The sequence below is a fragment of the Pollachius pollachius genome (assembly GCF_949987615.1).
Source record: "Pollachius pollachius genome assembly, chromosome: 3".
In the NCBI taxonomy this organism is placed as follows: Eukaryota; Metazoa; Chordata; class Actinopteri; order Gadiformes; family Gadidae; genus Pollachius; species Pollachius pollachius.
In genome coordinates this window covers 49,939,905-49,960,396 of record NC_136936.1, presented here as the reverse complement: position 1 = coordinate 49,960,396, position 20,492 = coordinate 49,939,905, and the positions used below count along the sequence as shown (strand labels likewise).

The window sequence follows — 20,492 nt, the reverse complement described above, 5'->3', positions numbered from 1 at the left end:
ACCTCTCCAATATGGCGGCGGCGCTGACGTGTCTCAGCAATGGGTCAAAGCTGTCTATCCAGCGTCTATGTCAACATTTATATGGTAGCTACTACAGTCTACATTTCTATGTCATGTCTTGAGTAACAAAAAGTGTGCATGCGTGGAACAATACGCGGTTCCTGTATCCCGTGTCTCTTATCTCGTTTCCCCGTAAACTCATCACTGTCAGCGACAAACTTGTTGCTTCTTGTCAACTGAGAAGGCGGATAAGAGTAACTCTCGCGATAGGTGTGGCCAGAGTTAGAGCATTTCCCCACCGAGAGGACGGACCCTCGGCATTAACCTCCTGCACTGATTCTGTCCGCTAGTAGTCCGTGTTAGCCATGCTAGCCGACAATAGCTAATCACCCTCTACCCGCAGCAGCAGGAGAACCAGGAGACACTTGAACATGGCCGAGCTGGAGCCGACCGAAGCCGAGCAGGTAACAACAACAACAACAACACCAGCAGAGCGCTGTTATTGACGTGTCCCATGTCTTGCTCTCTAACGCTCTGACGTCTGCACAACAGACCGCCTGCAGAGTGGAGGAAACCAGGGAGAGGTTCAGGACTGAACTCCTGCAAGGTAACACCGCCGGTGTAAACTGGTAATAAGTGACCCGTAGAGGAAGCTGTCTGCCTGTTCTTTGGGTGGTTTGATGGGTTTAGTTTAGTTGTAATGTGAACAGTATAACGAGATGGTTGCAGAGGTCAGAGCATTACTTCCCGGTTGTGCTGGATGCCGTGTTCACACTGAACGCAGAAGACTGTTTCCACCTCACACAATAGACAATACACATGCATTATGATCTCGTAATAACCAATTTAATCAAACACTAAGTCACCTGCCATTCATAACCATCTTGATCCTATTCAGGACTATACAAATGGAGAGGTTATTACCAATGCCTGTGCGCATGTATGAATGTACAACTACTGTGTTACATTCTGCAGATTCGCCAGACAAGTACGACTCCAGGGACGTGGACCGACTGCTGAAGGATGACGCCTTGGTGGACAGCTACCTGACGTGGAGGCACTTTGTGATCGACGATGCCTTGAAGATGATTGACGAGAGTTTCCAGTGGCGGAAAGAGCTGGGGCTGAACGGTAGGAGTTTATGTTGTGTTCATTGGAACACACAACAGAGTGGCTGTTGACATGGTTAGCGTGTTGCGCTCAATGTTAGTGGCTGTTCCCTTTGTGCGTCCCGGGATCCGAAAACAACGGCCTATTGTTTTTCCGGTCGCCCAGTCTCCTGGCTTTCACACATAGCACACAGTCCGCACCACAGCACACTCCCAAATTAAATTAGTCGGGGTTTGTTTTGGGATTCCGATGAAAGGGGTTTTGATATCCAGCAACTGGTGTGAGTGTTTGTCCAGATTTGCGGGTGTTTGACAGATGTCAAACATCATGACCTCATAGGAGCAAATGTGACAGTGTGTGTTTGTGTGTTTGTGTGTTTGCTGGTTTGCGTGTTTGTGTGTGTCACAGATCTCACGGAGAGCAGCATTCCCAGATGGATGTTTGACACCGGCGCCGTCTTCCTCCACGGCTACGATAAGGAAGGCAACAAACTCTGTACGTAGTAAACTCTGCTGTATCCTCTTGTTTGCTTTAGTCCCTCTATTCAATCTGTATCTGGGCACTGAGTGAACCCACGTTCTGTTCTTGTGACACGGGGACACCTTGTTCAGTAATGGATAGTATATTAACATTGTTACTTATGTATGAAGGTGAACACCAAAGTCCCTCCTCTAGTTCTTCCTCTGACCTGTTACTGACCTGAAGCTCTGTCTACTCACCTTGACCCAGACTGGGGAGACACAGAGAGGAGAGCTTCATGTCAGAGGAGGAACCAGACTGGGCAGACACAGAGAGGAGGAACGTTTAGTTCCTCCTCTCTGTGTCTCCCCAGTCGGGTTCCTCCTCTGACCCGTTGCTGACCTGAACTTCTCCTCTCTGTGTCTCCTCAGTCTGGTTCCTCCTCTGACCTCCTCCTCTCTCCTATCTCCTCAGTCTGGTTCAAGGTGAAGCTCCACGTGAAGGACACTAAGACAGTGGTGGACAAGAAGAAGTACGTGGCGTTCTGGCTGGAGCGCTACGCCGTCAGGGAGCCCGGCATGCAGCTCACCGTTGTGTTCGACATGTGTGAGTCGGGCCTGGGCAACATCGTAAGTCCACCAGCAAGACTAGATTAGGAGTCAGTGTCATGGTGTTGTTCTGGTTTGTGTGTGTGTTTGCGTGCGTGTGTGTGTGTGTGTGTGTGTGTGTGTGTGTGTGTGTGTGTGTGTGTGCGTGTGCGTGTGTATGTATGTGTGTATATATATATGTGTGTGTGTGTATATGTGTATCAGTATGTGTATACACATATATATGTGTATGTGAATACACATATCTATACGTGTATGTGTATACATATACACGTGTGTGTGTATGTGTATATTTATGTATATATATGTGTATATGGTTATGTATGTTTTATCAATAAAGGAACACATCAATTAATATATTAATAATAACACATATTTATTCACATATTTCCAGATTTATTTCCAGCTCTTTCAAATCCGGTCATATGTCATAAACACGGAATCATCACTTCTCTAAGTTTTTTATAGTTTCTATCTCTGCGCGTCTTGCCCGTTTCGCAGTCTGTGAGGGACTGATACTCTTTGACACGGGGGAGATTAAAGTGACCTTTAAATCCAGCCGGCCAATCCGAGCGGGCGGGCTAATCTGGCGGTCGTGCGCGTCCCGGCGTTGCGGGCGGTTCCCCGCCGCCCGGATCAGCGGCCGGCTCAGCCCCCCCACCGGATAAACGTCTCATTTAAACGCCCGTATGCAGGAGCACGCCAAACGCCACACATACATGTGGAAACCCAAATATGGGCTTAGTGGATTTAGAGGGCCGGTGGTAGCATTGTAATGGAGGTCTGTTAAGCCGCGGCGCGACTGGCTGGTGCACCTAGCCAGCAAGCGCACATCTGGGGGGGGGGGGGCGTCTTCGCTCGGCGATGGGGTCTGCGGTCGAGCCTAGCCTGGCAGCGGAGGCCTCGTCCAGTTTGATAAGGGCTGAACAATTAATCGAATTCAAACCGACATCGCAATGTAATAGAAAGCGATTTGCAAATCGCAAAAGGCTGCAATTAAAAATAAATTATTGTTACTGACGTGAGATCCAAATAGATCCGTATTACTTTTCTTTTACAATCCAATAGTTAAATAAAGATGTTATAATGTCAATTGATGCATCAGTTCATCTCAAGACATAGGCCTGGCCGAAAGGAACGAGCAGTTTATATGTTGACTGCTTCCGATGTTGTGTTGGTCATACTACAGAATGATTTATTGCTTGTTTGGAGAATAATGTAGAAAATAAGGAACTTTAAAAGGAAAAATCGCCTAGTAAATCGCAATCGTAATATTGGTTGAAATAATCACAATTCGATTATTTCCCCAAAATGTTCAGCCCTAATGGTGATGGCAGAGGATGGACAAAGCCGTGTTTTGTGACCTTGTGCTTTGTGAAACTTTGATCTCATCCGCATCGAAAGTACTCAAACCAACAGCCAGTTTCAAGATGACAAACTCAAACCATCGAACAGCCCAGTGTAACGCCGTGCCGCCCGGTATAAATAGATTTAAAAGACACTTCTGTTTCATTAAAAACGCTAGCTGCCAGAATGCAGCCATCCATCTCTAGTGTGTCAGAGGGGGCAGATGTTGCGGTGCGAACCATCCTGGCAGCTTCAACATTTCTTTCTTTAGGAGCATGTTTAATATGCGCAAATGTCACTTCTGCTTTTGTTGAGTGCAGAGGTCTTTATTGGAGTTTATTCAATAATTTGTATCCTTCTCAACGTGTTCACTCTCTCAGGACATGGACTTTGTGAAGTACATCATCAATTGCTTCAAGATCTACTACCCAAAGTTCCTCTGTAAGTAACGGCTGTGTGAGGCCGTAAACACAACAGATCTTTGTTCCGCAGTAGGACTGGTTCTGATTGTGATCTTATCTCCTCAGCCAAAATGATTATCGTGGATATGCCCTGGATCATGAACGGTGAGACTCCAGCAAGCTTTTTAATATCCCTCAAATAAAGCCTTTCCTGTTCTTTCTTATGAACTCAACGATACTAATAATATAAATAATATAAACGTGTGGATGTCGCAGCGGCCTGGAAGATCGTGAAGACCTGGCTTGGCCCCGAGGCCGTCAGCAAGCTGAAGTTCTCCTCCAGGTCCGAGGTGCAGACCTTCATCGATCCTGAGTACCTGCCCCTCCACATGGGCGGAACGGTAGGACACAGCCCGCTGTAGAGAACCCACTGAGCACCCACTGTAGAGAACCCACTGTAGAGAACTCACTGTAGGGAACTCACTGAGCGCTCACTGTAGAGAACCCACTGAGCACCCACTGTAAAGAACTCATTGAGCACTCACTGTAGAGAACCCACTGAGCACCCACTGTAGAGAACCAACTGTAGAGAACTCACTGTAGGGAACTCACTGAGCGCTCACTGTAGAGAACCCACTGAGCACCAACTGTAGAGAACTCACTGAGCACCCACTGTAGAGAACCCACTGAGGACCCACTGTAGAGAACTCACTGTAGAGAACTCACTGTAAAGAACTCAATGTAGAGAACTCACAATAGAGAACTCACTGACCACTGTAGAGAACTCACTGTAGAGAACTCACTGATCCCGTACCGCACCACCTTGGCCACGGTGTGGCCGTGGACTGGCCATGGAGAGCGGTGGAGGAATGCACATTATGTCATTTTCATGGTTTTCATACCGATTTATGGTCGGCTTAGCTCAGGAGGTAGAACGGGTTGACTTAGTCCGTAGTCCGATCCCCGGCTGTTGAGGGGTCACTGAGCAAGACACCTCACACTAACTGCTCCCGAAGAGCCAGCTTTCGTCTTGTGTACTCGTAAGTCGCCTTAGATAAAAGTGTTTTCTCTATAGATATCTGTAGGGTCAGGGTGTGTGTACATATTATGTTCTCTATATATATTGATGGGGTCAGGGTGCGTGTACATATTTTGTTCTCTATATACATATTGATGAGGTCAGGGTTTGTGTACGTATTATGTTGTCTATATATATATATTGATGGGGTCAGGGTGTCCGTATCTTCATGGCTCTGATCTACATTCCAGGACCCCTTCAAGTACAGCTACCCCCCCCTCCCTGACGACGACTTCCTCACGCCCGTCATGGAGAACGGACCAATCGTGAGCGAGGATGACGTGGAGAGCAAGGAGGGCCAATCGGAGGTGAAGGAGACTCTGGAGGCCAGCTTCAACTCAGACGACTCTAAAAAGAGCAAAAAGGTACAGGGGAAAATACTTTGTTCGTATAGTCTGTTCATTTTTCTTCCTCCATTTAAAGGTCTTCCCCCGTCTGGGTGATGAGACCATTGTACCGTCTCCCTGGCTTCCCCAAAACAATCCGTAACTAAATCATTTGTTCTAATGACGTCCATGTGGCTGCCGTGAATGCAAACAATAACAAGAGCATGTCTATCTTTTGGAAACAATGAGAGTTCCCCAGTAGAAGTACTTTAATGTCCTTCCACTAATGTACTTCTTACATTACAACATTAGTACGAAGACCACAGTGCTACATCGCTGTTGTTTACCCTGGTGTCAGGCGCGATGCTCTGAGGCAGAATCAACAAACACACCGGTAGCACACAGGAATGCTTGTAACTCTATATTTGCCGTTGCAGTTTGTTTTTTCAGCTTGTTGTCATGGTTTATTTGAGGGTGCAGTTGCTAGTGAAGGTAAGCCTCATATATGGGCTGCATATATGGTTATGATGCATGCCATGACTCAAGTATGTGGTGCAGTGCATTGTGGGGGAAGTGGGGAGTGTGTGGGCTCTCTGTGTCTGTGAATCTGATGAAGGGTCTCTTACGTATCGAGACGCTCGTTTCAACGCCTCCGTGGGGACAGAGGAGGGCGAGCAGCAACATCGTGTTCAATGAACAGATGATAAAACTTAAAGGTTTTGATTTGAAAAATCGCTTTTTTTGGGGTTGAACTTTTGAATGCTGCCTAATTTATTCGAAACCACAACAGCCAGAGCCACTCACAGCAGCTCATCAATGGGAGAGGAGATAGAGTGACGACTTAGCATCGGCTCTGATAAGCATAAGCCACCAGCGCGGGCGTTGGATAAAGTTAAAACGAGGGGTAGTGGGGAGGGGGGGGGGACTCGTCTTCACCGAGACATTTCGCTTCATTTCCAGCTTTTTCTTTTTCCCGAGCCTGATTACAGCATGTAATCGGGTTTCTCCACCGAGGTTTAAGCGTGAATTAAGTGGCATTAATGCCCTGATTCGGCGTGTCGTTAATCCAGGACTTTTTGTCTCCGTCAAGGTGACTCCCACTGTCTCTCACTGCTGCAGTGTAATCCCTGCAACAATAACCCACACATCTCCACCACCACGCCGCCCCCAGCCCAGGGCTCCCCCAGGTCCCCTCATCCAGCCCAGCGCACACACACCAACACACCAACACACCAACAAACACACACACACACACTGCCGGTGCTGCCATGCCAACCCCTCCTCTCCTCCTGCTCTGAGCTCTCCTCGCACTTCAGCAGAGCTTCTCTGCTCCAGCCCGGGCTGTGTGTTGTGTTGTGTTGCGTTGCATTGCGTTGCGTTGTGTTGTGTTGTCTGTCTGCGTTGGTTCCTTGTTGTTTTTGGAAAAATGTTCGCCTGGTTGACCACGGCGGATCTCCACTCCGTTCGGCTGCCCAGAGTCCGGTCTCGGCCGGTTCTGGTCCTGCCAAGGTGTGTAGAGCCCCCCCCCCGGGGAGCCTGGCCTCCACAGATCCCTCCTGCCTCTGCCCCCCCGCTGCAGACAGGCCGTTGTCCCCCCGGTCGATCGGGCCGGCCCTCTCATCATCACAGTGAGCTGCTCTCTCTGGCCAGGCGTGCGTCTGAATAGAGAACGGCCGTTAAAGAGGTCATCTCAGGAGGTTCTGCTGCATATCCAAGTGCCCTCAGTGAAACCCCCCCGCCCTCTCTCTCTGCAACGCATTCCCCATTCATGTTTCCAACCCTCGGGCACGCCGCCCTATCAAGAGGGCTGGATTTGGTTTTAGTGGATCTCTATTTACTGGTCGTTTCCATCTCAGTACCCAGGTATCAGGGGTAGTCTGAACCTGAGCATGATAACAGGGGCTTGAAACCTTTAGGCGGTGACCCCTGGGGCTCTTCATCTGTCATCCTCCCCCAGCCTCGGGGGGGATGTCTGTGGGGGTCTCTGAGGAGCTACCCCGGCAGCAACAGGGCCGTTGACGACCAGATCAGCCAATTAGTGTCGCGTGTCAACAGTCTGCTTTACACAAACAAAGAGGAAGGAGAAGGGTGATTGGGCGGTGGAGCCCTGATCACGCAGGTAGCTGCTGCTGTTTCCCAGCCCTTCACAGGAAGGGATTATTTCTTCTTCTTGCAACTAGTTGTAGAATTTGTCTGTCAGCCTTTTTACCGAACGATTAAGGGGCCGTTAAACTGGGAATCGCACTGGAGAGTAATTCCAGCCTGGGAAGCGGTTGTGTTGGGCGGTGTTTAATGTATTGACACAGTGAGTGTGAGCATGTTCCAAACGATTAGAAATCAGCAGAGAGAGGTTTTCCTTCATTCCCCCAGTATCTGACCTGACGGATCAGGCTGGGAGGAGGGGATGCTTGCTCCAAGGTGCGCTAGCTCAAGCAGCTACTGATTTTGGTTTTATTGGCGCTAGCTTAAGCAGCTACTGATTCTGGTTTTATTGGCGCTAGCTTAACCAGCTACTGATTCCGGTTCTAAGTGCGCTAGCTTAAGCAGCTACTGATTCTGATTCTATTGGTGCTAGCTTAAGCAGCTACTGATTCTGGTTCTAAGGTGCACAAGCTCAAACAGCTACTGATTCTGATTCTATTGGCGATAGTTTAAGCAGCTACTGATTCTGGTTCTAAGGTGTGCTAGCTCAAGCAGCTACTGATTTTGGTTATATTGGCGCTAGCTTAAGCAGCTACTGATTCTGGTTTTATTGGCGCTAGCTTAAGCAGCTACTGATTCCAGTTCTAAGTGCACTAGCTTAAGCAGCTACTGATTCTGGTTTTATTGGCGCTAGCTTAAGTAGCTACTGATTCTGGTTCTAAGGTGCACAAGCTCAAACAGCTACTGATTCTGATTCTATTGGCGATAGTTAAAGCAGCTACTGATTCTGGTTATATTGGCGCTAGCTCAAGCAGCTACTGATTTCGGTTATATTGGCGCTAGCTTAAGCAGCTACTGATTCCGGTTCTAAGTGCGCTAGCTTAAGCAGCTACTGATTCTGGTTTTATTGGCGCTAGCTCAAGCCGCTACTGATTTTGGTTATATTGGCGCTAGCTTAAGCAGCTACTGATTCTGGTTTCATTGGCGCTAGCTTAAGCAGCTACTGATTCCGGTTCTAAGTGCACTAGCTTAAGCAGCTACTGATTTTGGTTATATTGGCGCTAGTTTAAGCAGCTACTGATTCAGGTTTTATTGGCGCTAGCTTAAGCAGCTACTGATTCCGGTTCTAAGTGCGCTAGCTTAAGCAGCTACTGATTCTGATTCTATTGGTGCTAGCTTAAGCAGCTACTGATTCTGGTTCTAAGGTGCACAAGCTCAAACAGCTACTGATTCTGATTCTATTGGCGATAGTTTAAGCAGCTACTGATTCTGGTTCTAAGGTGTGCTAGCTCAAGCAGCTACTGATTTTGGTTATATTGGCGCTAGCTTAAGCAGCTACTGATTCTGGTTTTATTGGCGCTAGCTTAAGCAGCTACTGATTCCAGTTCTAAGTGCACTAGCTTAAGCAGCTACTGATTCTGGTTTTATTGGCGCTAGCTTAAGCAGCTACTGATTCTGGTTCTAAGGTGCACAAGCTCATAGCTACTGATTCTGATTCTATTGGCGATAGTTAAAGCAGCTACTGATTCTGGTTATATTGGTGCTAGCTCAAGCAGCTACTGATTTTGGTTATATTGGCGCTAGCTTAAGCAGCTACTGATTCCGGTTCTAAGTGCGCTAGCTTAAGCAGCTACTGATTCTGGTTTTATTGGCGCTAGCTCAAGCCGCTACTGATTTTGGTTATATTGGCGCTAGCTTAAGCAGCTACTGATTCTGGTTTCATTGGCGCTAGCTTAAGCAGCTACTGATTCCGGTTCTAAGTGCACTAGCTTAAGCAGCTACTGATTTTGGTTATATTGGCGCTAGTTTAAGCAGCTACTGATTCAGGTTTTATTGGCGCTAGCTTAAGCAGCTACTGATTCCGGTTCTAAGTGCACTAGCTTAAGCAGCTACTGATTCTGGTTTTATTGGTGCTAGCTTAAGCAGCTACTTATTCTGGTTCTAAGGTGCACAAGCTCAAACAGCTACAGATTCCGATTCTATTGGCGATAGTTAAAGCAGCTTCTGATTCTGGTTATATTGGCGCTAGCTCAAGCAGCTACTGATTTTGGTTATATTGGCGCTAGCTTAAGCAGCTACTGATTCCGGTTCTAAGTGCGCTAGCTTAAGCAGCTACTGATTCTGGTTTTATTGGCGCTAGCTCAAGCCGCTACTGATTTTGGTTATATTGGCGCTAGCTTAAGCAGCTACTGATTCTGGTTTCATTGGCGCTAGCTTAAGCAGCTACTGATTCTGGTTCTAAGGTGTGCTAGCTCAAGCAGTTACTGATTTTGGTTATATTGGCGCTAGCTTAAGCAGCTACTGATTCCGGTTCTAAGTGCGCTAGCTTAAGCAGCTACTGATTCTGGTTTTATTGGCGCTAGCTTAAGCAGCTACTGATTCTGGTTTTATTGGCGCTAGCTTAAGCAGCTACTGATTCTGGTTTTATTGGCGCTAGCTTAAGCAGCTACTGATTCTGGTTTTATTGGCTCTAGCTTAAGCAGCTACAGATTCTGGTTCTAAGGCCAGCCTGTCTCCACGTGATGTGGGATCGAACCCCCGGCCGACCCCCCCCCCCCCCCCCCCCCCCCCCCAACACACACACACCACAAGAAAGACAAAGGCACCAGCGTGACTGTGACATGCGGGCGTCGGCCCCGCCTCGGTTCACTGTGATGACAAATGATCTCTCTCTGTTTTCACACCAAGGGCTGGTGGTGGGGAGGCCGCGAGTGAGGTCACACGAGGAGCTCAGAGGCCGGACGGCTCGAGGGGCCGCCCGTGCGTACGGCGGTGTACTCGCGTGTCGTGTTTCTGGTGCTGCGTACACCTCCTGACCCCTGACCCCTGTCCCCTGGTGACCCCAGTCTTCCTTAAGCCGCAGCTGCTTTTTCTACATTTCAACCTTTTTGAACGACTTGAACCCAGAGAATGATTCACACTCCCAAACCGCTCCACTTTGAATTCTCGAATGTGAAACAAATGTATTTTTGTCAGGAAAAAAGTTTCAAAAGTTTGTATTGTCTAGAGCTTATCAAATGCCTACTCTCTCTCGACTGACCTGAACAGTACCTCTAGACGTGTTCTCTACCTGAACAGTAGAGAATACGTCTCAGTTGAACTCTAACCCTTCTCTCGACTGACCTGAGGACAGTAGAGAATACATCTCAGTTGAACTCTAACCCTTCTGTCGACTGACCTGAGGACAGTAGAGAATACGTCTCAGTTGAACTCTAACCCTTCTGTCGACTGACCTGAGGACAGTAGAGAGTACATTTCAGTTGAACACCAACCCTTCTGTCGACTGACCTGAGGACAGTAGAGAGTACGTCTCAGTTGAACTCTAACCCTTCTGTCGACTGACCTGAAGACAGTAGAGAATACGTCTCAGTTGAACTCTAACCCTTATCTCGACTGACCTGGGGACAGTAGAGAATACGTTTCAGTCGAACTCTAACCCTTCTGTCGACTGACCTGAGGACAGTAGAGAATACGTCTCAGTTGAACTCTAACCCTTCTCTCGACTGACCTGAGGACAGTAGAGAATACGTCTCAGTTGAACTCTAACCCTTCTGTCGACTGACCTGAGGACAGTAGAGAATACGTCTCAGTTGAACTCTAACCCTTCTCGCGACTGACCTGAGGACAGTAGAGAAAACGTCTCAGTCGAACTCTAACCCTTCTCGCGACTGACCTGAGGACAGTAGAGAATATGTTTCAGTCGAACTCTAACCCTTATCCCGACTGACCTGAGCTCTGCACTGATCACTTCGATGCTTGATAACCTTTGACTGAAGATACTGTTAGTCAACAGTAGAGAGGTCGTTACACTTTCAACACATCTGGATGATTTATTTTGTTTTAAATTATAATGTCTGCTCTTTTTTTGTGTCACTTACAGTAATCACTAATGTAATCGTTCGTTTTTTATGATATCAAAGTCGATATTGTGCCTTAATACCACTATCATCACAATCAATAACATATATTGTAAGTCTCCAAATATTTCCGCTTTGGGGAACAGAGAATTTTAAATTAATCCATAATCGTAAGATATTCTTTTTATGAGACAAATTGTGTGTAAACTATTAAGGACAGTGTTAGCATTTTATTTCTAAATCAAAATTATGCTCTTTTATTATTGAATTGAACTATTTTCTGTAATCCTAATGTAATCCATGTTCATATAATAAGTGTAATATTCGTTTATATTCCTTGAACTGTATTTTGATTCTTCATCTGCTGGATTTGGTTAATTTGATGAATAGAAATCTTAATTTGAGTGAATCGTAATTATAAATGTACCATTGGTATTACATTTCAAGTTTTACACTAGTGTGGTTTTACATTTCATTTCAGTGTCCCTTATTTACCTGAATGTAATTTGCATCATTTGCATAAAGACGCGACTGATGCACTCGGTTTTGTTTCTGCTCTGCGCTGAATAAAGAGAGAAGCAACAGTTAGGTTCTCATGTCTTTATTACAGCGCCCCCCCTGACCTCACACTCCCATCCCCCCAGACCGCACACCAGCTTCGTGCTTGTTGCTCAATGCAGGAGAACCCCCTCTCAGTTCTGACTCACACACCTGTTTCTGTCACTGGGGAGCACATTAACCTCCCGCACACTCCCGCCCACCCTCCCATCTGTCTGCCCCCTCCCCCCACACATACACAACAACACACTCAGCGCTGACGCAAGTGCAAACGTTTCAAAATGACCTTTGTCTCTAGACGTGTCCGACTGGACCAATAGGAGGGCCACTCTGGGTCGATCCGGTCAGCTGGCCTGTGTGGTCTTGTGATTATGACACTGCTGTGTGTGTGTGTGACTGTGTTTGTATGTATTTGTGCGTGCATGTATGTGAGAGTTGGACGGGGCTGCAGCAGCAGTCTGTGGTGTAAATGAAAGCGCTGACTGGATGAATAGAGACGCGTCCGCCCCTTACAACATCCTCCGTCAGGGATCATGTGCTCGGGGGTTATTCCTTGCAGCTCTCATCACCGGACGCGAGGCATTAACGACTTCCTCGAAACACCAAAACAGATTCACCATTAGTCCTCACAATGTGGTTCTCGCTAATATTTTACAAAACCCGCAATCCCTCAACCAACCCGTCTCCATTTCAGAGAACTGAACACTAACCACGACCACTGACTGGCCGTCAGCTGACCCCTCTGTACGGAGCTGATTGGCCAGATCGCGGTCACGTGGTCGGGGTTATCAGCGGGCAGCGCACGACCCTATGCTCACGACCATGTCCTCTCCTCTGTGGGCGCAGGTGAACTTCCTGGAAGACAGCCTGCGATCGGAGGACGGCGATAAGGGGGACGCCGCGGGACGCACCCGGGGGGTCCGCAAACCCCTGACCACCTTCAAGGGCCCCCTGCTGCACGTGAGGTACGCCCTCCCCCCCACCCCCCAAACCCGCTCCCAAAGACCCCACTTTACACCCACCTCTGTAGTAGATGGTAAACGGACTGCATTTATGCAGCGCTATTCTAACCAGTGACCACTCAAAGCACTTTACTTTATTATTGCCTAACATTCATCCATTCACGTACACATTCACATGGACGGCGGTGTCAGCCATGCAGGGCGACAGCCAGCTCGTCAGGAGCAGTCGGGGTGAGGCGTCTCGCTCGGGGACACCTCGACACCCGGCTAGGAGGAGCCGGGGATCGAACTAGCAGCCTTCCGGTGACCAGCCAACCCTCTCTACCTCCTGAGTCACGCCCTTGTCTGGCGGCAGGCCAGCTCTGAGCTGGTGAACGGGTGTTTCACATTCTTTCGCGTCGTGTTTGTTTCAGCCAATCGTGTCGCTGAAGGCGGTGACCTGTAGTAAACAGAAGGTCAGCAGTAGTGAACTGTTAGAAAGTGTATATGCTCACTGTACAAATACTCTTTGGTTTTTGGTAGACTATCGCCATATCGAAACAGGACGCAGGGCGTAACTCCGCCCCTTGCAGTGGTCGGTTCGGGCCCAGGCTCTGTTCCGTCTCCCCCAGGAGTTCTGCTGTGACGCAGAAGGACTGCTGGATCACAGCTCGTGATGTCAACAACAGGCCTGATAGAGTTCAGGCGTGGTGCCTGAATTCAGGCTTGAGCTCGGCCATGTGTGTTGTCAAGAAAAGTGAAAATAGGTGAGCGGTGCCTTTTAAAAATGTCAAGTCAACACGTCAACCTACCTGACCTTTTGATTGACATGTCTGCCACCAACTAGGCGTAGTCTATATAAGGAAGTCTTTTACCTTTGTATGTTTGCACTGAGGATGGTCTGAATGGGACTGAAAACGTTTTTCACACCGCTTTGGGTAGCACTTTACACTTTTATTCAATGAAAACTTATTGTTGCGTCGGCTACATGGTGTGCGAGTTCCCCTCCTTTTATTGTTGTCAAGAAAGGCAATTCTCTATGGTGTCTTCGAATGTATTTGATAATTACAGGCACAGATCATTTCACATCAGCCCTGCAACAAGTTTGTTGACCCAGAGCCAGCTCTGACCCCTTCCCCCAGTGAACCAGTGTCCTTTGTTTGTTTATGTTGAGCAGAACGGCGGCCTCACCCCCCCCCCCTCGGCTGCAGAAACCGAGCGGTGTCGAATCAATCGTCCGTCCGATCAATCGGTTCATATTTTTTGCTGCGTCGCCAGAATCGACGACTCGCTGATGAAAGACCCGTTCATCTCCTCATCGCGGAGCATGTGCTGTGCTGTCCTCAAAGCGCCCAGATCACCGTGACAACGGCCCCCTGGGCCACGGCCCTCCGCCTTCTCTCTCCGCTGCGGTCCGTACCGCCGGCCCCGTGAGTGACACACGAACTAACCAACCGTACGTGGACCCGATGAGGCACGGCCCGCCTTGGTGTTGTGGTTGTTGGTGTTGTGGTTGTTGGTGCGCAACCGCAGCGATTCAACCGGTTCGTCACATTTCAGGTGAGCGCTCGGCTTGGCCTACTTCGGTTCCCCGTGCCGTTTGTCATCTCGGTGCTCATGAATAACAGCCCCAGGCCTCTCCCCCCCCCCCCCCTCCCAGCGCATATTGTACTCTTTGATCAGAAGGTCTTTACGGACTGGAGGCTGTGTACCAGAGCGATAAAGAGATTATTCGCCACCTTAAAGGCAGGAGCGTTTCAGAGTCTGGCTCGCCCAATCAGAGACCCCGGTGGTTTTGGGTGTGTGTGTGTGTGTGTGTGTGTGGGGGGGGGGGGAGGGGTGCTGGTTTTCCTGCACACATGAAAAGGAAGCGGGGGTGGGGGGAAGCGATGTCGCAGCGGCCCAGGAATCGAATCCAAACGCTGCGAAAGTTCTGCAGCGCGGCCGCTGGCTGTGAAGATGGCCCACTTTGGGACGAGCGTCACTGAGGCTGCATTCATTAGAGGACAGGCTGGGGGGGTGGGGGGGGAGAGATCGAGTAAACAGCCCAGTTAATCGAGGAGTCCCCTGGGTGTTGTGGTCTTTAACTTCCAATGTGCATTGGGGTGTAATACGGGGTAATTGGTCGGCACCCTGGTTGGGTTTAAGGTTTTCGTCTCCCTTTTATTAGCTTAGATCACTGCTATGTCGTTGATTGAATGACGTGTTCGCGCATGCGTGTTTGGCGTGCGCGTGTGCGTGCGTGCGTGCGTGCGTGCGCTGTACACACACACTCTGGGACGGAGGGGTGTGTGCCGGGCAGAGAGCCGGTAGCCGTGACCGCGGGGGCGTCGTGGGCGGCAGGTGATTAGCTGATGTGTAGCGGCGAGGCGCTGGCCCTGTGGATGGTGGAGATGGCAGAGCAGAGGCTGGAGCTCTTCATCTGAACACACCAGCAGGTCATCAGCCTCCGCACAGCCTCCTCAGAGAGCAGCGTCGCGCTTCCTCAGCTGGCTCCAGTCAGTCCAGAACAGACGCGTGGAGCGCCCGGCGTCGGCGTCCTTACTGATATCCGGTTTCCAGATCGGCGTTCCCAACAGCGTCAGAGTCGCCGTTCGTACCTGCTCTTATCTTCTGTCTCTCCTGCAGCCCGGCAGAGGAGCTCAGCTTCGGCTCTAAGGACACGGAGAAGAAATGCCTCATTATCCTCTGCAACATCACCAAGAACCAAGTGGCCTTCAAGGTGTGTGTGTGTGTGTGTGTGTGTGTGGTTTGTGCGTGAAAGTGTCTCTGTATGTGTGTGTGTATGGTGTGCGTGCGGACAGTGCCTGTGTGTGTGTTGGTGTATGTATGGTGTGCGTGTCTATCTGTGTGTGTGTGCATGTGCATGCGTTATAGTGTCCTTCTGTGTGTGTAGGTATATGCGATTCACACACACCCACACACACGTGTTTGGGTGTGTGTGCATTGCTGTTACGTGCATGTATCTGTGTGTGTGTGTGTTTGTGTGTCTGTGCATGTTCACGTGGGTGCAAGTTCATTTTTGTGTACGCAAGTCTTTGTATATGTGTGGGTGTGCAAGTGTGTGTCTGCGTAATAGTGTCCTGTGTGTGTAGGTATGTGCGATTTCGCTTGTGTGTTTGGGTGTGTGTGTGCGTTGGTGTTACTGCACGTGCACGCATGGACATATCTTTGTGTGTGTGTCTGTGCATGTTCACTCGTACATTTTTTTAGGTGTATGTGTGTGAGTGTGCAAGTGCAAGTCTGTGTGGGTGCAGGTGTGTGTGTGTGTGTGTGTGTGTTTGACTGGTCTCTGATAGCCGGTCCTGACCTCCACAGGTGCGGACCACCGCCCCGGAGAAGTACCGCGTGAAGCCCAGCAGCAGCAGCTGTGAGGCGGGCGCCTCGGTGGAGATCCTGGTGTCTCTACATGGAGGTACCTCACGCACGCACACACACACACACACACACACACACACACACACACACACACACACACACACACACACACACACACACACACACACACACACACACACACACACACACACACACACACACACAGCACACGCACAAACAAACACCTACACAAACAAACACACGCACACACACACACACTACCTGAGTGTTTTGTTACCTTGCCCAAAGTGGCCGTGCAGGTCGTTTTTTAATATTAATATTTCAGAAGGGATAAAATAGGAATATGCGAAATAAAAGTCCTTTCAGCGGGACGTTGGCCGGGGCGGGGGGGTCACGAGGGGAACACAACGAGGGGAGGGGGGAGGGTGTGTGTGTGTGTGTGTGTGTGGGGGGGGTGACCGGCGTGACTTTAACTGCTGAGCTTCGAGGACCTAATGGGGGCCTGAGTGGGAACGTTTTCCTTCAACTCTACTTTTTTTCCGGTCACCTCACTCTTTCGAAGGGTGACCTTTAGTGAGTGCCTCCGGAGGCCGTAGGGTGAGACAGAGCCAAGTCTGCTGTCTCTGGCGCTCACTACCCCCAACAGCAGGAGCCTTTGTTTCCGTTCAGTCGAGGGCTCACGGTCCAGAGCGGCTTTCAGAGTCAATGTTTAAGATCAGGGTCCACAAAGCACCTTTTAGTAATCTAATAAACTCCAGGAATGTAGATAAGATAAGAACTTTATTTCATCCCATACATGGGAAATTCACTTGTTACAGCAGCCCATGGAATATAAAAAGATGCAGTTATAAAATAAAGCGTATAAAGTGTCCAGCAATTCATACACACGTAAAATAAAATACAATAAAATAAAAAAATCACACAGTGATTACAATGTCATGCCGTGAGGGCATACATGTACCCGCCTAGGGGTTACACAATAAATGAGGCTAGGGGGTCCTTCACTACAGAATAAATACTTAATTACACATGTACAGTGGAAAGTGCACATTATTACATTGAAGTATTAGTTCCCTAGATGAGGCTGTTGGTGGCCAAGGGAGTCTGTTTTCCTGCGTGTTGTGTGTATGTTGTGTGTGTGTTGTGTGTTTGCTGCAGGCTACACTGTTTAGCTGGTGTGTTGTGTGTTTGTTGTGTTTTTGCTGCAGGCTAATCTGTTTACCTGGTGTGTGTTGTTTAGTCAGTTGTGTACAGGCCAAAAATTTGACCTGTGTGTTGTGTGTTTGCTGCAGGCTACACTGTTCACCTGCTGAGTGTTGTGTGTTTGTTCACCTGCTGAGTGTTGTGTGTGGGTTTACCTGCTGAGTGTTGTGTGTGTGTTTACCGGTTGTGTTGTGTGTTTGCTGCAGGCTGCACTGTTCACCTGCTGAGAGTTGTGTGTAGGTTGACCGGCTGTGTTGTGTGTTTGCTGCAGGCTACACGGCCTCTCTCCAGGATCGCTTCCTGGTCATGGCGGCAGAGATGGAAACCAACGGAACCCAAGAGCTCGCCCAGTTCTGGAAGGAGGTCCCCAGAGCGAACATCGTGGAGCACAGGTAGAGAACCCAGTACTACTCACCGGGTACAGAACCCCCTCAGCGCCCCTTACCGGTAAAGAACCCAGCGCCCTACCGGGTACAGAACCCAGCTCCTTAAAGAACCCAGCTCCTTACCGGGTACAGAACCCAGCTCCTTAAAGAACCCAGCGCCCTACCGGGTACAGAACCCAGCTCCTTAAAGAACCCAGCTCATTACCAGGTACAGAACCCAGCTCCATAAAGAACCCAGCTCTTTACAGAACCCAGCTCGGGTACTGAACCCTTACCCCCGATTGGGCGCTGACCTTTCTATCCAAAGCACCGGCATGTTGTGTGTCATGAAGGAGGCAATCTTAGCCGTCCCGCTCCAGGATGTCTGCAGGTCGACCAGCAGAGCTCAGGGTACGAGCCCCGGGGTCTTTCAGCTGCCCCCCCTCCCTGTGTTTGGTCCACCGGTGTGGCCAGGATGAGGATGTTGTGGATGTTGCGCTACGGGCTAATGACTCAGACCATGAAGCTTGTCTCTGATTCGTCGTTGTCCTGGACCTCCTCCCAGGCGGGGGGGGGGGGGGGGGGGGGGTGACCCCTAAACGCCGGGCGCTGTCTGCTAATCGGCCTTCACCCCCCCCTCCTCTCACGAGCCCCCTCCTCTCTCCTAGATTACGCTGTCACGTCATGGAGAGCGCTAAGCCGCCACTGAGCCCCCCGGGGGACGGCCCCCTGGAGACGGGAGCCAACGGGCAGCAGGACCTGAGCACCACGGTGAGTTCTGATTGGAGGGCGGGGGACGTGGGCGGGGCCTGGGCGGCTCTGGCGCAGTGAAGGGTGGATGTGAATCCTCAACAAACGTTTTAAAATGTCAACGTTATGATGATACGTATTTATATATGATTAAGTTTAAAGCTGTTCAATCCTGCGCTGTGAGCGTGAGATGTACTTTCCGGGCCGCTCTCTGGGTGACGTCATCCCTATCCCAGTCGGAAATGAACGGCTACGAGTAGAGCATGTGGATGTGCTACCGGCAGGTCGCTAGTTCGATCCCCTAGCTGAGTGTCGAGGTGTCCCTGAGCGAGGCGCCTCGCCCTGACTGCTCCTGACCAGCTGGCTGTCGCCCTGTTAGGCCGACACCGCCGTCGGTGTGTGAATGAGTGCATGAATGTTTGCATGAGGTGAATGGGTGAATGTTACGCAGTATTGTAAAGCGCTTTGAGCGGCCAATGGTTAGAAAAGCGCTGTGTAAATGCAGTAGAAGAAGAGGTCTTTGACCGGACACTACAGACCCCCTAACCCTGTGTCCCCCCCCCCGTCCCCAGCTGATGCGGGTGATGGCGTCCAACGCGCGTCTGGAGCAGAAGCTGGACTCCTGCCTTTGGGCGCAGAAGGTCCTTCTGGGCCTGATGGTGCTGCTGCTGGCCCTCATCGTCCAGGGGCTGTACCGGGACGGGCCCCCGGACCAGGGCTCCTGACCCCCCCGACCCGGGACCCTATAGTGGGGGTCCCTAGTGGGGGGCCTGGATGGAGAGATCAGCGGGAGAGAGACGGACCAGACCAGACTACAGCAGGACCACTCTCTCTCTCTCTGTCTGTCTGTCTGTCTGTCTGTCTGTCTGTCTGTCTGTCTGTCTGTCTGTCTGTCTGTCTGTCTGTCTGTCTGTCTGTCTGTCTGTCTGTCTCTCTCTCTCTGTCTGTCTGTCTGTCTGTCTCTCTGTCTCTATCTCTCTCTCTCTGTCTCTGTCTCTGTCTCTCTCTCTGTCTCTCTCTCTCTCTCTCTCTCTCATGCCGTTGTCATGGCAAAGGGGGAGGAGGGCGTGTGTCGGCAGACAGGAAACAGAGCGACATTCTGTATCAGTTGCGTCAGAGGGTGAGACGGGTTCCAGGGGAAGAGGCTGTCTCCCTGCACTGTGACACGTGATCAGTAGAAGTTAGGTTTTTATAAAGGATTGGTCCGGAAGTTTCAGAGTCTATTGTTAGCAACAAAAAAAACTGAAAAGCTCAGAAGAAGAAATATGTATGTCATTTTATTATGCGGTTATACTGTACATTATTGTATTTTAAATAAGAATACATATCTATAATTAATAAAACGATACGATTTTTTATCTCTCCGTGCATCTCTTCTCTCTTCACGACAACATTGCTCGCGTTCCCCGCGTGCTTGCATCATGTCCGCGTTTATTTATGCGCTTCGATCAAAGACGGAATGAGGAAACGTGGAGTAGCACTGAACGCCGAGGCTCTGGCGGAGGTCAGAGCCTGAAGCCGAGCGTGTCTCCTCGGCTCCATCAACACCGCCGCCTCCTCCACCCGACCACAGCTTCCTAATTGAAAACATCTCAAGAGTGTTAACGCGTGTGTCCGGAAGTGTTTGTGGTGATACTGGTGTGTGTGCGCGTGTTTCCTCGTGTGTCTGTTTGTGTGTGACCTCGCTAAACTTCCCACCTCACTAATGCCCGGGCGCCACGGAGGATCCGTCTGCGCTATCTGCCCTTATTTGTTTTAATTACCCAGCCGCCGGCCCAACTAAAAATACACTCGCAATTAACCGGCAGGCGAGGGGAGCGAGGCGGCAGTCTCCCTGCTCGGCGGCAAGGCGGGATATCTATAACAAGATCCCGCTCAGCGACACACCGGAGGACCCTTTCCCCCCCAACGCATACACATACGCACACACGTACCACACACACACACACACAGCTAACACATGCACGGCTATAGATGAAGAGTGGCTGGTGGTGGTGGTGGTGTGGAG

The 20,492-nt window shown here is 49.9% G+C and overlaps 1 protein-coding gene across 1 annotated transcript; it reads left to right on the top strand.

Moving 5' to 3' along the window:
* Nucleotides 1-227: 227 nt before the first annotated feature.
* Nucleotides 228-19,842, top strand: mospd2 (motile sperm domain containing 2). The gene is made up of 15 exons (XM_079731134.1): nt 228-464; nt 553-607; nt 976-1,131; nt 1,519-1,605; nt 2,044-2,198; nt 3,905-3,965; nt 4,052-4,090; nt 4,202-4,326; nt 5,195-5,368; nt 12,733-12,851; nt 15,456-15,549; nt 16,146-16,242; nt 17,641-17,761; nt 18,403-18,505; nt 19,057-19,842. The coding sequence occupies exons 1-15, from the start codon at nt 432-434 to the stop codon at nt 19,207-19,209; spliced, it is 1,572 nt and encodes a 523-aa protein (XP_079587260.1). The 5' UTR covers nt 228-431; the 3' UTR covers nt 19,210-19,842.
* Nucleotides 19,843-20,492: the final 650 nt, after the last annotated feature.